The sequence below is a fragment of the Chenopodium quinoa genome, unplaced genomic scaffold (assembly GCF_001683475.1).
Source record: "Chenopodium quinoa cultivar QQ74 unplaced genomic scaffold, ASM168347v1, whole genome shotgun sequence".
NCBI classification, from domain to species: Eukaryota; Viridiplantae; Streptophyta; class Magnoliopsida; order Caryophyllales; family Amaranthaceae; genus Chenopodium; species Chenopodium quinoa.
Window position 1 is genome coordinate 2,948,854 of NW_018745323.1, and position 14,345 is coordinate 2,963,198.

Consider the following 14,345-nt stretch of genomic DNA (forward strand, 5'->3'; position numbering starts at 1 on the left):
AAATAAAAAAAAACTTATCCGAGCCTACGCGGATAGTAATTTCGCAATTAAGTTTCATTTCGATACCAAAAAGTGTAAATAAGTTTTGAAATAACTAATAGTTAGTTCGTGGAGGCGGATGCACGATCCACAGGTGCATCCGCTCCAAAATACAAAAAGGCGGAATGAACATTCAGATATATACTAATGAACATGGTCGTATAAAAGAACATAGTAGCCATTTATAATGTACATGAACATATACATAAAAGAACATAGTGTTCATTTATAATGTACATCAGTTTTTTATGCAACAATTTTGTATATATATTTTTTTAAAAAGAAATTTTGTATAATGAAATTGATAAATAGTACTATAATTATTATTTTTTTACCATACATTAATTACAAATCATTTCAATTTTTTTTTTTACCAAAAGTTCACTTTCTCTCTCCAAACAAAACTTCAAACCCATTTAAATTCCTCAAACAAAATTTCAAGAAATTCGAAATTTTGAGCTCAAAATTGTTCAAGATGACAAATAAAAACGAAAGGTAAGACCAAATTTGACATTTATACTTGTTTATTTGACATTCATACTTGTTTATTTTGAGTTTGAGTGTTTGTTTTTTATAAATTTGATTGAAAATTGTAATATTTGATTTTATTGAAAATTAATTGCGATTTTGATATAATTTTGTTGTTGCAATGAGAAATAAAATGAAATTCTTGAAGAAGATCAACCGATTAATATATTTTGGAAGAAGAAAACAAGCAAATAGACAAATTTAGAAAAAGTTGTAGATCCAAATAATACAATGTACATTAAAATAAAGTAAAATGTTCTTTTTTCATATACTTATATGATGCAAATAATACAATGTACATATAACATGTAACCAACATTATAACATATATGTTCATTAGAATATAATACAATGTACATTATAATACAGGAAAATGTACATTTTCATATACATACATGATCATTTATACCAAATGTACATTTATTATATGAATAATGTTCTTTAATATTATCATGTTCTTTACTAATATTACAAATGTTCTTTAGATTTACAAAAAAACATATAAAACTGGATGTTTTTTATAAAATAGCTATATATTCTTTACAAAACAGCTATATGTTCTTTACTGAATAGATAAATATTCATTCCGCTTTTTTTTAAAGAACACTGAATGCACGCCTCCACAGAAAAAATTTCATAAAATAACCGTACTTTGGTAAATCATCCGTAAAGTACAATCTTATCAGGAGAAGAAATGAATTCTATTTATAGCACATTACTTACCAAAAAGGGGAGCCTTTATAAATATTACCTCAAAAAGATTACCCTCATACATTCAAGTTTATTTCCTTTTTCGATGGCCATAAATTCAAGATCATGACATTATTACAAGTAGCACGATTATGTGACAAAAATAAACATTTTTTTTAAAAAAAAAATAAGTATTCGTATGGTGGCAGTGTGGCACTACGGCAGGTCGGCAGGATCTCCGATCAAGTACTTGAGAAAAATATTGAACATAGATAGAGATATTTAGGAAGTAAGCATTAAATTTACTTCATGAGTTTTTACCAAATTTCTTGAGACCTTTTCTCTTGTAAGGTGACATTTTGACATATGTACGAGTAGTGAATATTTTTGACTTCTGGTAGTTAATATTTTCTTAGAGTCTCACCGTCCAAAATCACAAATTCTCTTGTATTTCTCTTGTATTTTTAGTTGGTATTAGGGTGGTTAACGAGTGCGATGCATGCTGTAGCTGGCCATTTAACCCCATTTTAAGACAACTATAGTTTAAAAAAATTATACTCTCTAAATCCGTAATAATAACATTTTACAATATTATGACAATACAATCGACTCAACTAGTAGTATAAGTATAATTTGTTGCTATACAATATTTATTCGGAGCATTGGAAAACAGAATAATTAAATTCCTCAACATGAGAAACAAGCTATTTGACAAAAAAAAAAAAAAAAAAAAAAACTTTCCTGGTACTTTCTAGTAAGGCAAATAGCAATTGGTACGTAAAAAGTCAACAATACAATGACTTTGGTCACTTGCTTTACGTTATGTTTGGAATTAATGGATAACCAAAAAGTCTTTGGAGACTCAAAACAAGGGAAGAAGCAACCTTAGTAGCATTAACTGATTTTTACACCTTCACACGTTATCATGTACGTACTCCCTCGTCTTTTAATTCCAAGTATATCCTAATGATATATACCTTCATGTCCGAAATTAATAGCCACGTTAATAGTGTAATGTTTACGATGAAACCCGACACCCTTTATACTATCCATATAAAATAACTGTAGATTGAAGGTCTGAAACTGAAAAAGGATAACAGAACACAGATGTAGTTGGCATGCCACTTGCCATCCCTAAGACTGAGCTTAACCCAATATTAGCAATAAGCAGAATGCCATTTCCACTCAACAAAATGAAGGAACACAATTTCTCTGGAAATATTAATGTTACACAATCATTTTACTGTTTCTAGAAAAAACAAATAAAGATACTGCCATTATGTTATAATTGTTCAAAATCTTACCATATTGTTTTATGTATTCTTAATACCATGTGACAGCATCAGATAAATTAAGAAATCATCTGTATAATATACTGGAATTAGATTCCTGTCAGAAACCAGATTATTATTGAACCTGAAGTGAAAACTAATAGACAACTTCACATGCTGTGTATTACTGCTATATGATCTTCATTATTGAGGGAAAACGAGAGCTTGTGCAACAGAAAGCGACTAATTCGTTTACAAATCATACAAAGTTTAGAATCCTGATTTGCATAGTGTACTTCAACTTTGCGTTTAAATTTACAAGCACATTTGAGGGAGAAGGAGAGGGAGAGTATACACTGAATCATATCATAACAATAACATAAAGTAAGGGATTTCAAAGAAATCTCCTATAATTTACATCCTTGAGTAACCTGCTCGTTGATCTTCATACTGCTCCATGAACGCATCATTGAACTTCTTAAAGCTCTCCATGATAGCAGGCATGTCTTCCTCAGCAGGTAGAATGGTAGTCCTCATGTGGAAAACCCTGTTATACAATGAAAATAGCTTAGTATTCAACATGTTTTTTTTGGCTTTTATAAGTTTATTGGGTTTGAAGTCTTTTCTTTCCTTTTCTTTGGATAGGATGCAGAAAGTTCAATAGATGCACACAAATAATCAGGGATGAAGCTCAACACTTGTTTACCCAAGTGTTCGACCTCAACCAGTAAAGAAACAAGTTAAAAGTTTTACATATAGAGTGAACAGGTTCTGTGAATTTTAAGTTCAGGTGGCCAAAAAAAAGTTCAGGTGGCCAAACTTTCCTAGGAAAGTGCACCAGATGCCTATAAAGCTATAAGTTTACCAAATTCAATTGGGAAAATGATGTTCATTTTCAAGTTTGACAGGTTCTTCCACATTGAAAAAATAGGCTAACAAACTAATTGAACAGTTTGTGCAAGATATTGAAGAGAATAACGATTCTGTAGATAAAAACACTATCAGCTTGTAGTTAATCAGAATCATTCTTGGAGTATATTACTCAGTATACCCTAATCATAGTTACTATGATAGTTAATTCAAGATGCTCGTCTGTTATATACTGACTTACTGAGAGGGCCACGTATGAGACAAGACAACAGTTTTTTTTTTTGTTTTGTAAAATTAGGTTGTGGAGAATTAGTAAAGGATTTTAATTGTGAATTGAAACTTAAGGCAGCATAATACTTTATAAAAAAAATAAAAAAAAAAATAAAAAAAAAACGAATGTAATGTTCCAGTACCCTTCTTTCTGCCCAAACCCTGAACCAGGAACAGTGGAGATGCCGGTGGCTTCCAAGAGCTTGAGACAGTAGAAAACATCAGGATGTTTGCCAGCATTCTTGGCGGCCTCAACAGCCTTAGGTGGCAAGCATATTTGAGGGAATGAGTACATGGCACCTGAATAAGGATTTATCTCACAGATGAATTTCTGTTCAGAAATAAATACAGGATACACAAATACACACAAAAGATGGAAATTACTCTTTACCTTCTGTGAAATTGCACACAACATTTCTACAGCTGTTAAACCCATCAGTCATTATTCGCGCTCTCTTCCTCAATGATTCCAGAATTCCTTTGCTGCAAAAATTTATGCATTTATTATATATACTCTGCATGATGGGTTTTTGTCTCCATCCTAATAAAGCCCTATACAAATTTCCTTCCTCTCAAAAAGCTTGTTAAGAAAATTGTTCTAACTGATATAAGAGATTCTTCCTCTCAGTTGAAATAGTGAATAGAACAGGAAGGAGTAAAATCATGTCTTCTAACTGCTATCTAAATAAAGTGTAAACCAATTACCTCTCTTGTTCAAATTTAAGATAAGAGATATCCCCAGGCTTTGGTGGATTGACCATCAATCCTAACTGTCAAAGGGAAAAAGAACAATGATTTTGTGCATACAGAATCCAAAACCTCGCCTAAGGAAAAACAAGAGTATCCAAAACTGCAAAAAAGTTTGAGAAACTTACAAATATTTGCCCTGGTACATTGGGACTTAGTGCAATTGAGGCAATCTTGTATATTTCATCAACTGACTGCAATGGAGACCAACAACATCAGATGGCGTATACAATTTCCGATCCATTCATATGAAGCAACCAAACAGTAGCTTACTTGCTTTCTACTTGAGCATAAATTTTGAAAATATTTCCACTTGCAATCAATGAGAAAATGACTGACTGGACATTTTTGGTAACTAAAGGGTGCTCCTCAGCCATAGCTATGCAGATTGTTCATGAAGTGCATGCCAAAAACACCACTAGCAAAAAACTGGAGATTATTCATGACTGCTAAGGATTGTTATCAGACCCATCTTTTTTCAAAACAAAAGAATAAAAGAGGGCTTTTTTGCTTTATTTCAATTTTTGTAATATGAGGTATGTAAAGTCACTAGTTATACAGAGTTGCGAGAACTGAGGTCTGTGAGCTGTGAAGTCATTATTTCTGATTTTTCAAGCCACCAAGAAATAAATTATAAATAAAGAAAAGATAATTCCATCAAAAAGCATAAAATTTGGGACAAAGACAAACCTTCTGAGGAATGTTTGTCATCTCAAAGTATCCACCCCTCTGTCCACATTCACCCCAATATCCTTTTGACACTGTGTGGAAAGACACAAGCTGGAGATCCTTGTTCATTGGTGGGCCCATGTCCATTAAAACCTTCCAGAAAAGGAAATTAGGTAAGTTTAAATTCTTCAAGGAAAGATAAATGAACCTGAACCATATTTTACCAAGCGCTGAAATATTCTGTATGAGTGTATGACATACCTTTCTTGCACTTACAAAGGGGCGCTCATCTTGGTATATGTTTTGTTGATATACTTCATCAGCCATAAGCACCAACTTTTCTTGAATACAGAAATTCACTATTTCTTGTAAGTTGGGTACACTAAGGCATTGTCCCGTAGGATTTCCAGGGTTAATAATAACCATTGCACGTACCTGACCAACATGAAAGTTAATAATAAGATCCATTATCTTGCAAAAACAATGACCAAATTGAGAAACTTAAAAAAAGAAAAAAAGAAAAAAAAAAAAAGAAAAAGAAGAAAGAGAAGTTCTCATATATATGTTACATTAGGTACATAGAACCAGAATGTAAGATTAGTATGCCATCATAAGCCAAGATAATTGTACGGAGTAGTAGTACTTAGAGCACATATTCCAATAACAGTACATCAGTGATGACCTCAACTTAAAATCTTGGCATTCCAAAAACTAATGAGTATATATCAACTACCAAAAGAGGATAAACCAATAAACTTTTAGGAATAACCACACACATTAAATACAGCTTTGCTACAATTTTCTTTCTGAAACTATAAGCGGTTTTCTATATATCAAAATATCATGATTCGGGAGAGCATACTTTTATTCCTTTGAATGTGGCTTGTCGTATTGCATCACGGAGATTATTGATATCAAGGCCCCAGTTTGCAGTCTCCTCCAGATAATATGGGACAAGAGAACCACCCAATAATGATATTGAAGCAGAATAAAGTGGGTATTGTGGAACAGGAACTAGGATCTGAAAGAAAGATAGATCAATAAGGCAATACTGACCAGAGATCAACACTTCTACTTAAATAAAGGGAAAATATCGGCAAGTAAAAGAAAAAAAGGATCATAAGAGACTTACCCCATCACTTTGGCCTCCAATTACAGCATTCAAAATTTGCATCACTCCCTTGCTAGCACCATCAGTTAGGAAAATGAGTTCAGGATCACTGGAAATCAGGCAGAAACAACATTAGTCATAGTCAACAAGCAAACTGAGACATATTGAGGCTCGAGTACTGGATGATCAATAACATTGCCATGAGAAACATGCAACAAATCACCTTGGATACCCATCCCGCCTTTCAATAAACTCTGCAATCTCTTTCCTTACGCCAGGAATGCCTCTTGAATCACTGTAAGCACCTAATTCAATATACAATAACAAATGTTACACATATCCCATTTCATGAGCTATAGTATAACTTGGCACAAAAAATTGCATTTTTTGTAAGGTTCTGAAAGCACCTAGAGACTGATAAAATAAGGGAGGTGAACAAATGTTAGGTATTATGAAAGATGAAGTTGACAATGAAATATAAAATAAGAGAGGTGAACAAATGTTAAGTAATAAAAGACGCATATGCAGAAAGGCAAAGAAAACAAAGTATAAAGTGAAATATCTAACAGAAAGAACATTTGTTACATGAAAAAGAGGCAAAGTCTTCTTTCTTTCAAAAAAAAAAAAGGCAAAGTTGGGATTTTAGGGTGGGGGTACATTTACATGAATCAGCAAGGTATTGGGATTGCAGACAATAGTATAAGTGTATAGTTGTAGACAGCCTACAAAATCAGAAAGACTAAAGGGGGACAAGGAGAAACAGCAGTCAGCCAAAAATATAAATAGATATTGATGTATCAACGGACTTACGAATCTAGCATGAATGCAGATTGACTGAGCCAATCCAGCAACATAATGGATAACAGCAGAGTCATCAATATTTTCACAGTGAAAGCAAATAGACCCAAACGTCTAATAGACACTTCTCTTCTTTCATGAGCTGCCTTTGGGTGATGTATGCAAATTGACTTCATATTATATTAACAAAGTAATGTAAATCCCATTATTGGTACAATCTAGGATGGTCAGATGCAGGCAACCTAGATAAGAATATAGATGCAAACATGTAATAAGATTTCATATTTTTGTAGCAATTCTGGCATGTCACTATATCAGTAAGAGGATATAAAAGTTAAAAATGTACCTAGACCGCCTGAAGTCATAGAAAGGTAATGCTTAGCCCTTGCAATTGCATCAGCTGGGAATACAATTCCAACATTAGGATCATCAAGTAGGAATGGAGCTTGACACAAAGCAACCACCTGGAAGAATACGCTTTTCAAAGTTAATACCCAAACTTAAATACCGAACCACAAAGTGATGTGAGACTAATATAACTCCTATTTTGTAAAACCTGGCGCGGGAATGTCAATGGTTTCTGCCCTAATGCATGAGGATTTCCAACATTTGTGAAGATGATCTGCATGGGTACATGAATAGTCAGAAAATAAGACAAGATTTGAGTGCGGCAGAGCACTAAACTAAAATATCCAAGAAAGAAAATTATGCAGAAGAATTAACTCAAGACATGGTTCATCACTGAGGTATATGCTTTGTAACTAATCACAAGATTAGCTATGTTTTTTCAGCTGTATAACATGTCATCAAGCAAAAGGCCAGTCTTCAAGGCTTGTCATTAAAAATAGTAAGTACAATAGAATAAATCATTCAATACGAGGAGGTATAATATCGAGTAGCAAGAGAAACAGAACACTCAAAGCAGTGTTATCACACCCAGAACAAAAGAGAGATTGTTCATATATTTCTTCACAAATGAGATAAATGTGTATGAAAGAATCAAATGGATGAGGAATCCGATCTCAAATCCCAACAGAAAAATCACACTTCAGGTAGGGGTCTCAACAAGCCCAAAGAATGGAGTACAAAAACATTATTCCATTTACCTTCTTCCCTTCTTTCTGGAGCTCAGAAGCTCGAAGATACAGCTCACCCCTAACAGCATATTGGCACTTTTTCACATTTTCATTCAATCCCTCATAGTCTAGTCCCTTCGACATTTTAGCCAAAACTCAAGCTGATATTGTCCCTCAAGTAAAAAAAGAGAGACTAAACAGCACCAAGTAATATGAGCTCAGATCATAAACCTGAAATTCAAATGTGGAAATCATATTAGATACAAAAACAAAACCAAATAAAAAAAAAAAAAGGGAAAAAAAGGGCATTACACAAGCAATAACAACAGACAGGTTTTAATTCATACATCAAAGACTAGGCAAATATACGGTTAAACATTTCTTTCCATGCAAATTTCCTACAAACTGCAAACTCCATTAGACACATTCACATGCTTGATCACCACTGTTCTCTAGCCAAGTAAAACATTAAAATCAAGCAGCTTTTCAGTCATCCTAATCATCAGAGTTATCTACTTCAAAAAATTCGAATAACTGAAAACAAATTGATAACACTATGCCAAAATAAACTTATTTAAGGGCTATAGAATCAGAGCACTAGGCTTGTTCACCATCATTTTTTGTTTTCAGTTTTCTGATTTTATAAAAACAAAAAAACCAAAAAAGAAACTAGGAAAAAAATTGTTTCTACTTTTTTGTTGTCAATTTTCAAAATTATCATGATTTTAATAAGTTTGACCAATTATTGATTCATTATATGACATATATCATTTGTTTTTGAAAAAAAAACCAAAAAAAACAGAAAATTACAGCAATATTGAACGGATACAGCATCAATTTCTGAAATAGCAAGCAAATAATGACAGCAAAAATTCACGATGCGGGTTACTCTAATCATCCTCTTTTGAATAACAAATCATCAATTCCATGTTTCATCAATCATTAACAAATATCATTAAGTTCTAATAAAAAAAACCATAATCAACTAATACAGCCAACAAACCCACATAAATTGTATAATCATGTAATTAATCACTAAAATCAATCGCTTAAAAGCAAATTAAAGAATTAATTTCAACTGGGTAATCATGCATTTCAATACTCAACAAATAAACAAATGAAAAAACAAAAATTCCATCATTGCTTCAACCCCAACACCCAGAAAATCACCATTAATCATATAATATGAATATCTTCACTAAAAAATTTCCCAGATTATTCATAAAGATCCTTTTTTTAAAAACAAAATTAAAGGAAATAGGCCTGCAAATTAGAGAAGAAGTGGGATACCTGAGAGTTCTTGCAAGAGTGAAGTAGCCTAAAAACTTGGGGCTCGTCTACTGTTGAGATATTACAAATGGGAAAATGCACGAAAAGAAAATAAGGATATTCCTTTTATTTATTAAGTAGGAAAAGTAAAATTTACTTTTTTTTTTTTTTTTTTTTTTTTTTTTGCAACACTTTAATTTTCACATAATCATATACGGTAAAAAATGGTTAAACTTGACCCAACTTATATTTCTAAGGTATCAATTTATAAATTTTTTAATTATTGTGGAAAAAAATTAAATAATGTACAGAGTACAATATTAAATAATTAATGTAAAAATGTTATAAGTATTAAAAAACGAAAATACTTGATAGATAAATAAAATTGGATTTCACTGTCAAAATTAAGGAATAAAAAACTACGGAGTAGAATTTAGCATCAAATAGTGTCAGGTGGCAACAAGGAGAGTAATGATAAGACCACAACCACCCAAAATGTTTAGAGATAATTATATAATTTATGTTGATTTATATTCGTTTTGGTTGATTTTTTGTACAATGTTTTTCAATGAAGGAGGGGAATTGGAATTACAAAGAGATAAAGTTGAAAGAGGGAAGTGTGGTGTAGCTTAAAGCTACAAAAAGTTTCTTGGCGGATATTGAAACTTGTTTTGCTACAAGGTTTATCCATTTTGGGACACAAAATAATTGTATGGTATTTAGTGATTTGCAAAGACATTTTGTGTGCTTCTAGGCTTCTAGCTATGTTGTTAAAATTTCTTAGTTTTGATGTTTGGTCCACGTATATTAATGCAACTTTAACTTTAATATCACCATCGTTCTTAGTTCTTACGATTTTTTGTAGTGTGGACAGCTTGACACTATTATTATTATTATTATTATTATTATTATTATTATTATTTCCCCTCAAAAAAAATTTATTATTATTATTATTACTATAGACAAACTTATACAACCTATAAAAAGTTAGTGGGAAGCCGAGATACAATCTAGGCCCCCACGTACTCCTCTAACTATCGCAAATCATATCCTAGTGAAAATATGAGAAGTAGCATGAGTCCCAATGTCCTGAGACGTTGAGAACTTTTGAACCCGTTTCAGCAACACAACAACCTCTTTCTCTAACTCCCCAAGTGAAGAAAAAGAAAAGGGAAAGAAACCATATCTGATTGCTCGACAACTAGATTCGTACTTGATCCGCTTTTGATGAACCACATCAGTCAGAACATGTCCAGGAACAAAGTCTGATAGCCCCAGATTGAGTCAAATTAAAGGAGAGAAGACACTCTCAAGTCAACACAGACATCACAACCACGATCCCAGGAATAAAGTAACACGTTTGCATGTCAAAGGGCCTCGTCGTTGCCTCCATAACCTCCTTTCTAGCTTAAATCCCAGATCGATAGCAAACATCAACTAGGGTATCCTGAACAACATTATATCGATGTTTAAGACCCACAATACTAGCACACGACACCGCGTGATCACCAAAAATATCCTCAGGAAAAACCTTTGAACAAAGAGAGCACAACGTTGAGACAAAACAATGAAACATCCAACTGGTAGCACAACTCACATCGGTAAGTCTTTGCGTTCGTCTAACCCAACCCCGAAATAGGGACCACGTGAAGCCAAGCAGAGGTGTAATCTCCCTACTACAATTTCTTCTATGTTGATTGTCGAAGATATAAAGAAAAGGTGGATTCTGCAGAAGCGGTATCTTTGTGAAATATACATTTGCCAATTTCTTCATGAGTTTTAGGGTAGCGGTCTCATTAGAATTACTCAAAATATCATACTCCACCGTTCGATTAAACGAACTTAATTCCTCTTTAAAGGCTCGACCAAGACCAACAATGTCAGTATGCCGTTGAAGCTTTTGTCTGCAACCCATTAGACTGTAATCGAGAAGCAAAAAAAAAAAGCATAATGATGAATATCACCTGCAGGAAAAACTACAAGCTCTCCAAACGCAAATGGTAAGGTGGCAAGCTGCCACTGCCAATCGCCAAACCCAGGCCTCGAAGGCCCGAAGCATTAACAATACGCTCCAAGGAAGATCGAAAAGCCTCATCGAATGTGTGTTGAGCCGCCTCGAAAGTACTAGGATGACAAGTACACAATGCAAAGTACAGTTTAGAAACTCTGGTACATTCCCTAAGTAACAACAACTCATACTGAGGATCATCAAGCTTAGCAACCTTATCCAGTTATCCATAAGCGTAATGGTCTTGGTCACCCTCTGCATCACAAGCTCACCACCAAAACCGGAATCAGAACTAGCAGGACCACCAAGCAACTTAACATTATGCAAAGGTCTAGCAATATTAGTGGGAAAGGCACCCACAAGCCTGGTACGAGGGTATTCTGTTGGCCAAAATACTTTAGTTTTTTCCACATTGAGATTTAACCCAAAACGAGGCTCTTCCTCCATAATCAACTGCAGAACCTTCCCTATCACCAAAGTGTCACCAATAATAGTTACGGTGCTAGTTATAGAATTTCAAAATCAAATTAGGAACTATAGTTTATTCAAACATAAGAATTTCTCTTTTTTAACTCGCTAAGACCCCGTTTGGTGCTGTAAAATGTTTTCATGAAAAAATGTTTTGTTTTTTTTTCCATTTTTTTTCTTTTTTCATGCAATGTGTTTCTCTATAAATTTTCTTGTATGGAGCCAAATAAAGGAAAACTAATTTACAATTGTGATTTTTCTTCAAAACGTGTCTTCTATGAAACTAATTTTTCATTAAAAATATTTTATATCAAACCAAATGGAACCTAAATTTATAAATTAAGTCAAGTCATACTACAAGGTCACAACCCTCGTATTATTTTTAGAGTAGATGACTAGAACCTAGAGGTTTGGAACCATGAAGGGCATGTTCCGATTTACTGAATTAAACTGAACTGAACTGAACTGATTATGGCTGAACTGAACTAACAGAGCTGAAATGAATTGTTTATAGACAAGGAAATTAAGAAATGAACTGAACTAAACTAAACTAAACTATACTGATTGAAGCTGAAATGAATCGCAATTAAGCTGAACAGAATAGGCCCTAAGTCATGTTTGGGTTGGACTATCACTTCAAAGTTTGGTGCCATGTTTAATGGGGTGAAATGTTCTGTTTAGCAATTTCGCCTCTTCATGACAAAGATCTTGCTTGCCCTTATGCTCGATCTCAATCAGGTGGATAAAACATAAAAGCCTTTACTTCCATGGCAATATAGATGTACACAGACTCTACTACTACACTGGTTTATCTTCTTAAAATATCGAGAGTAGGGGATATCTCTTTATACTGGACATATATAATTAATGGGATATTAAACCAATGGAGTTCACCTTTCAATGATGTTATATCCTCAAGGTGGATTGTGATTAAAGTAGCTAAGCATACCATTTTGCAAATCATTATATTGTTACATTTGCGATTTAATGTACTACGTATTTAATTTATAGTTCTTATAAGAAAATTTGTCAATTTTGTTTTACTTTTCCAAAATATTCCAGTACACTTATAATAAATGTACGTGGATTAGTTTTAAGGTGGATCACATATGGTCTCATGGCAAAATATACATAAAATTTGTAGCATGTGGGATTTGTTATCAATTGTAAATGCACATTTAATTATCACATGTAATTTAGAAGAGATCAAAGAGTTTAGGACAACAAAGTACTAATACAGATATCTCATGTAATTGAAAGTACTAACAAGGCACATGAGAAAATGAAAAAAAAAACTAATGAAACTATCCCATGCTTTGTGAGATTAACTTGACAAGGTCCTCAAGATTTTGTCACACCTCACCTAGAGAGTTGAGGCACAACAAGCAACAAAGAGGTACGGTCAACGGAGTAGTTTACAATGTCACTGATGATAAATGTCTTGCTTGAGTTTAGCAGATTAATATGGCCCAAGGATTTTAATTATATGGTCCATATAGGAAAATTGGGCCAGATTGTCATATGCCTAAGCTTGGGAAGCATTATGATAGATTTATATGGAATAAAGGCATTTATGGCCTTATGAATTCTATGAACTATTAATAAAACAAAACATATTGTCATCGTTAAAGGACACATGTTAACTTTTTATGAAATTTTTTCCCGCCTAAACATTTTTGACATCATTCCCCCTTTATTTTTCCTTCAAATTATCATGATTAAAGTTGTGTATGTAGCTGTTAGTTGTCAACAAGTTGTTAACTGTGAAGATAAATAATTTACATATGAGTGTTCCGTAAAGTAGCGATTGACTAGCTGTTACATATAAAAATCAAAATTTTATTTTTAAAACTATAGATTAAATTTTCAACAGCTACCTCTAATTTCAAAAGCTAATTTTTCTAACTTTTCATAAAAACTACCTCCACCACTAAAATCTATTTTAACCACTACTTTGCAAAACACCCACATTTTTTGTCAAGTAGTGATTTGACTTGGTCAAACCACTAAATACTACTCAAAAGCTAGCGCCGAACACGCCCTAAATAAATACAAATGCTTCTTTCGAATTAAATTAATGAAATTATGATTACATTATTTTTCAAATAAAGAATATTAACAATTATTTTAAACAAATAATAGCTATTTAATTCGTGCAACACACGAGACTAAACTAGTACCGTTATATATATACACAAGGAAGTCTCAATTTATCACATTAATAAACAAATTTGCTCACTCAGCATTTTTTAAAAAATTATATTAACATCTTGTGGAGCTTACTTTTTTACTTACAATTATGCCACTTTTTATGTTTATAAAGGTGATAAAATTGCATTTTTATCCTTATATAGTACATAGATTAGAGATTTAGTGCGTATTGTATGGAATGTATTAACCCATACATCCTAAAATAGTTTGAAATTTTTTTTTGTCCATCTTAAATTAGCTAAAACACTTTCTATATGGAAAAAAACACGCTATTTTTTTCAATACATTATCCATTTCATTCATTTCCAATAGGTTTAGCC

At 32.8% G+C, this 14,345-nt stretch overlaps 1 protein-coding gene across 1 annotated transcript; it reads right to left on the reverse strand.

Annotated features, from left to right (window-relative positions):
• Positions 1-2,703: 2,703 nt before the first annotated feature.
• Positions 2,704-9,474, reverse strand: LOC110712582 (glutamate--glyoxylate aminotransferase 2-like). Its single transcript, XM_021891050.1, has 14 exons — positions 9,360-9,474; positions 8,100-8,300; positions 7,550-7,615; positions 7,340-7,457; positions 6,419-6,500; positions 6,217-6,304; positions 5,947-6,105; positions 5,346-5,519; positions 5,106-5,237; positions 4,544-4,609; positions 4,374-4,438; positions 4,060-4,151; positions 3,812-3,968; positions 2,704-3,075 (listed from the first exon to the last, which is right to left on the reverse strand). Exons 2-14 carry the CDS (start codon positions 8,211-8,213, stop codon positions 2,943-2,945), a joined length of 1,446 nt encoding a protein of 481 aa, XP_021746742.1. The 5' UTR covers positions 8,214-8,300; positions 9,360-9,474; the 3' UTR covers positions 2,704-2,942.
• Positions 9,475-14,345: the final 4,871 nt, after the last annotated feature.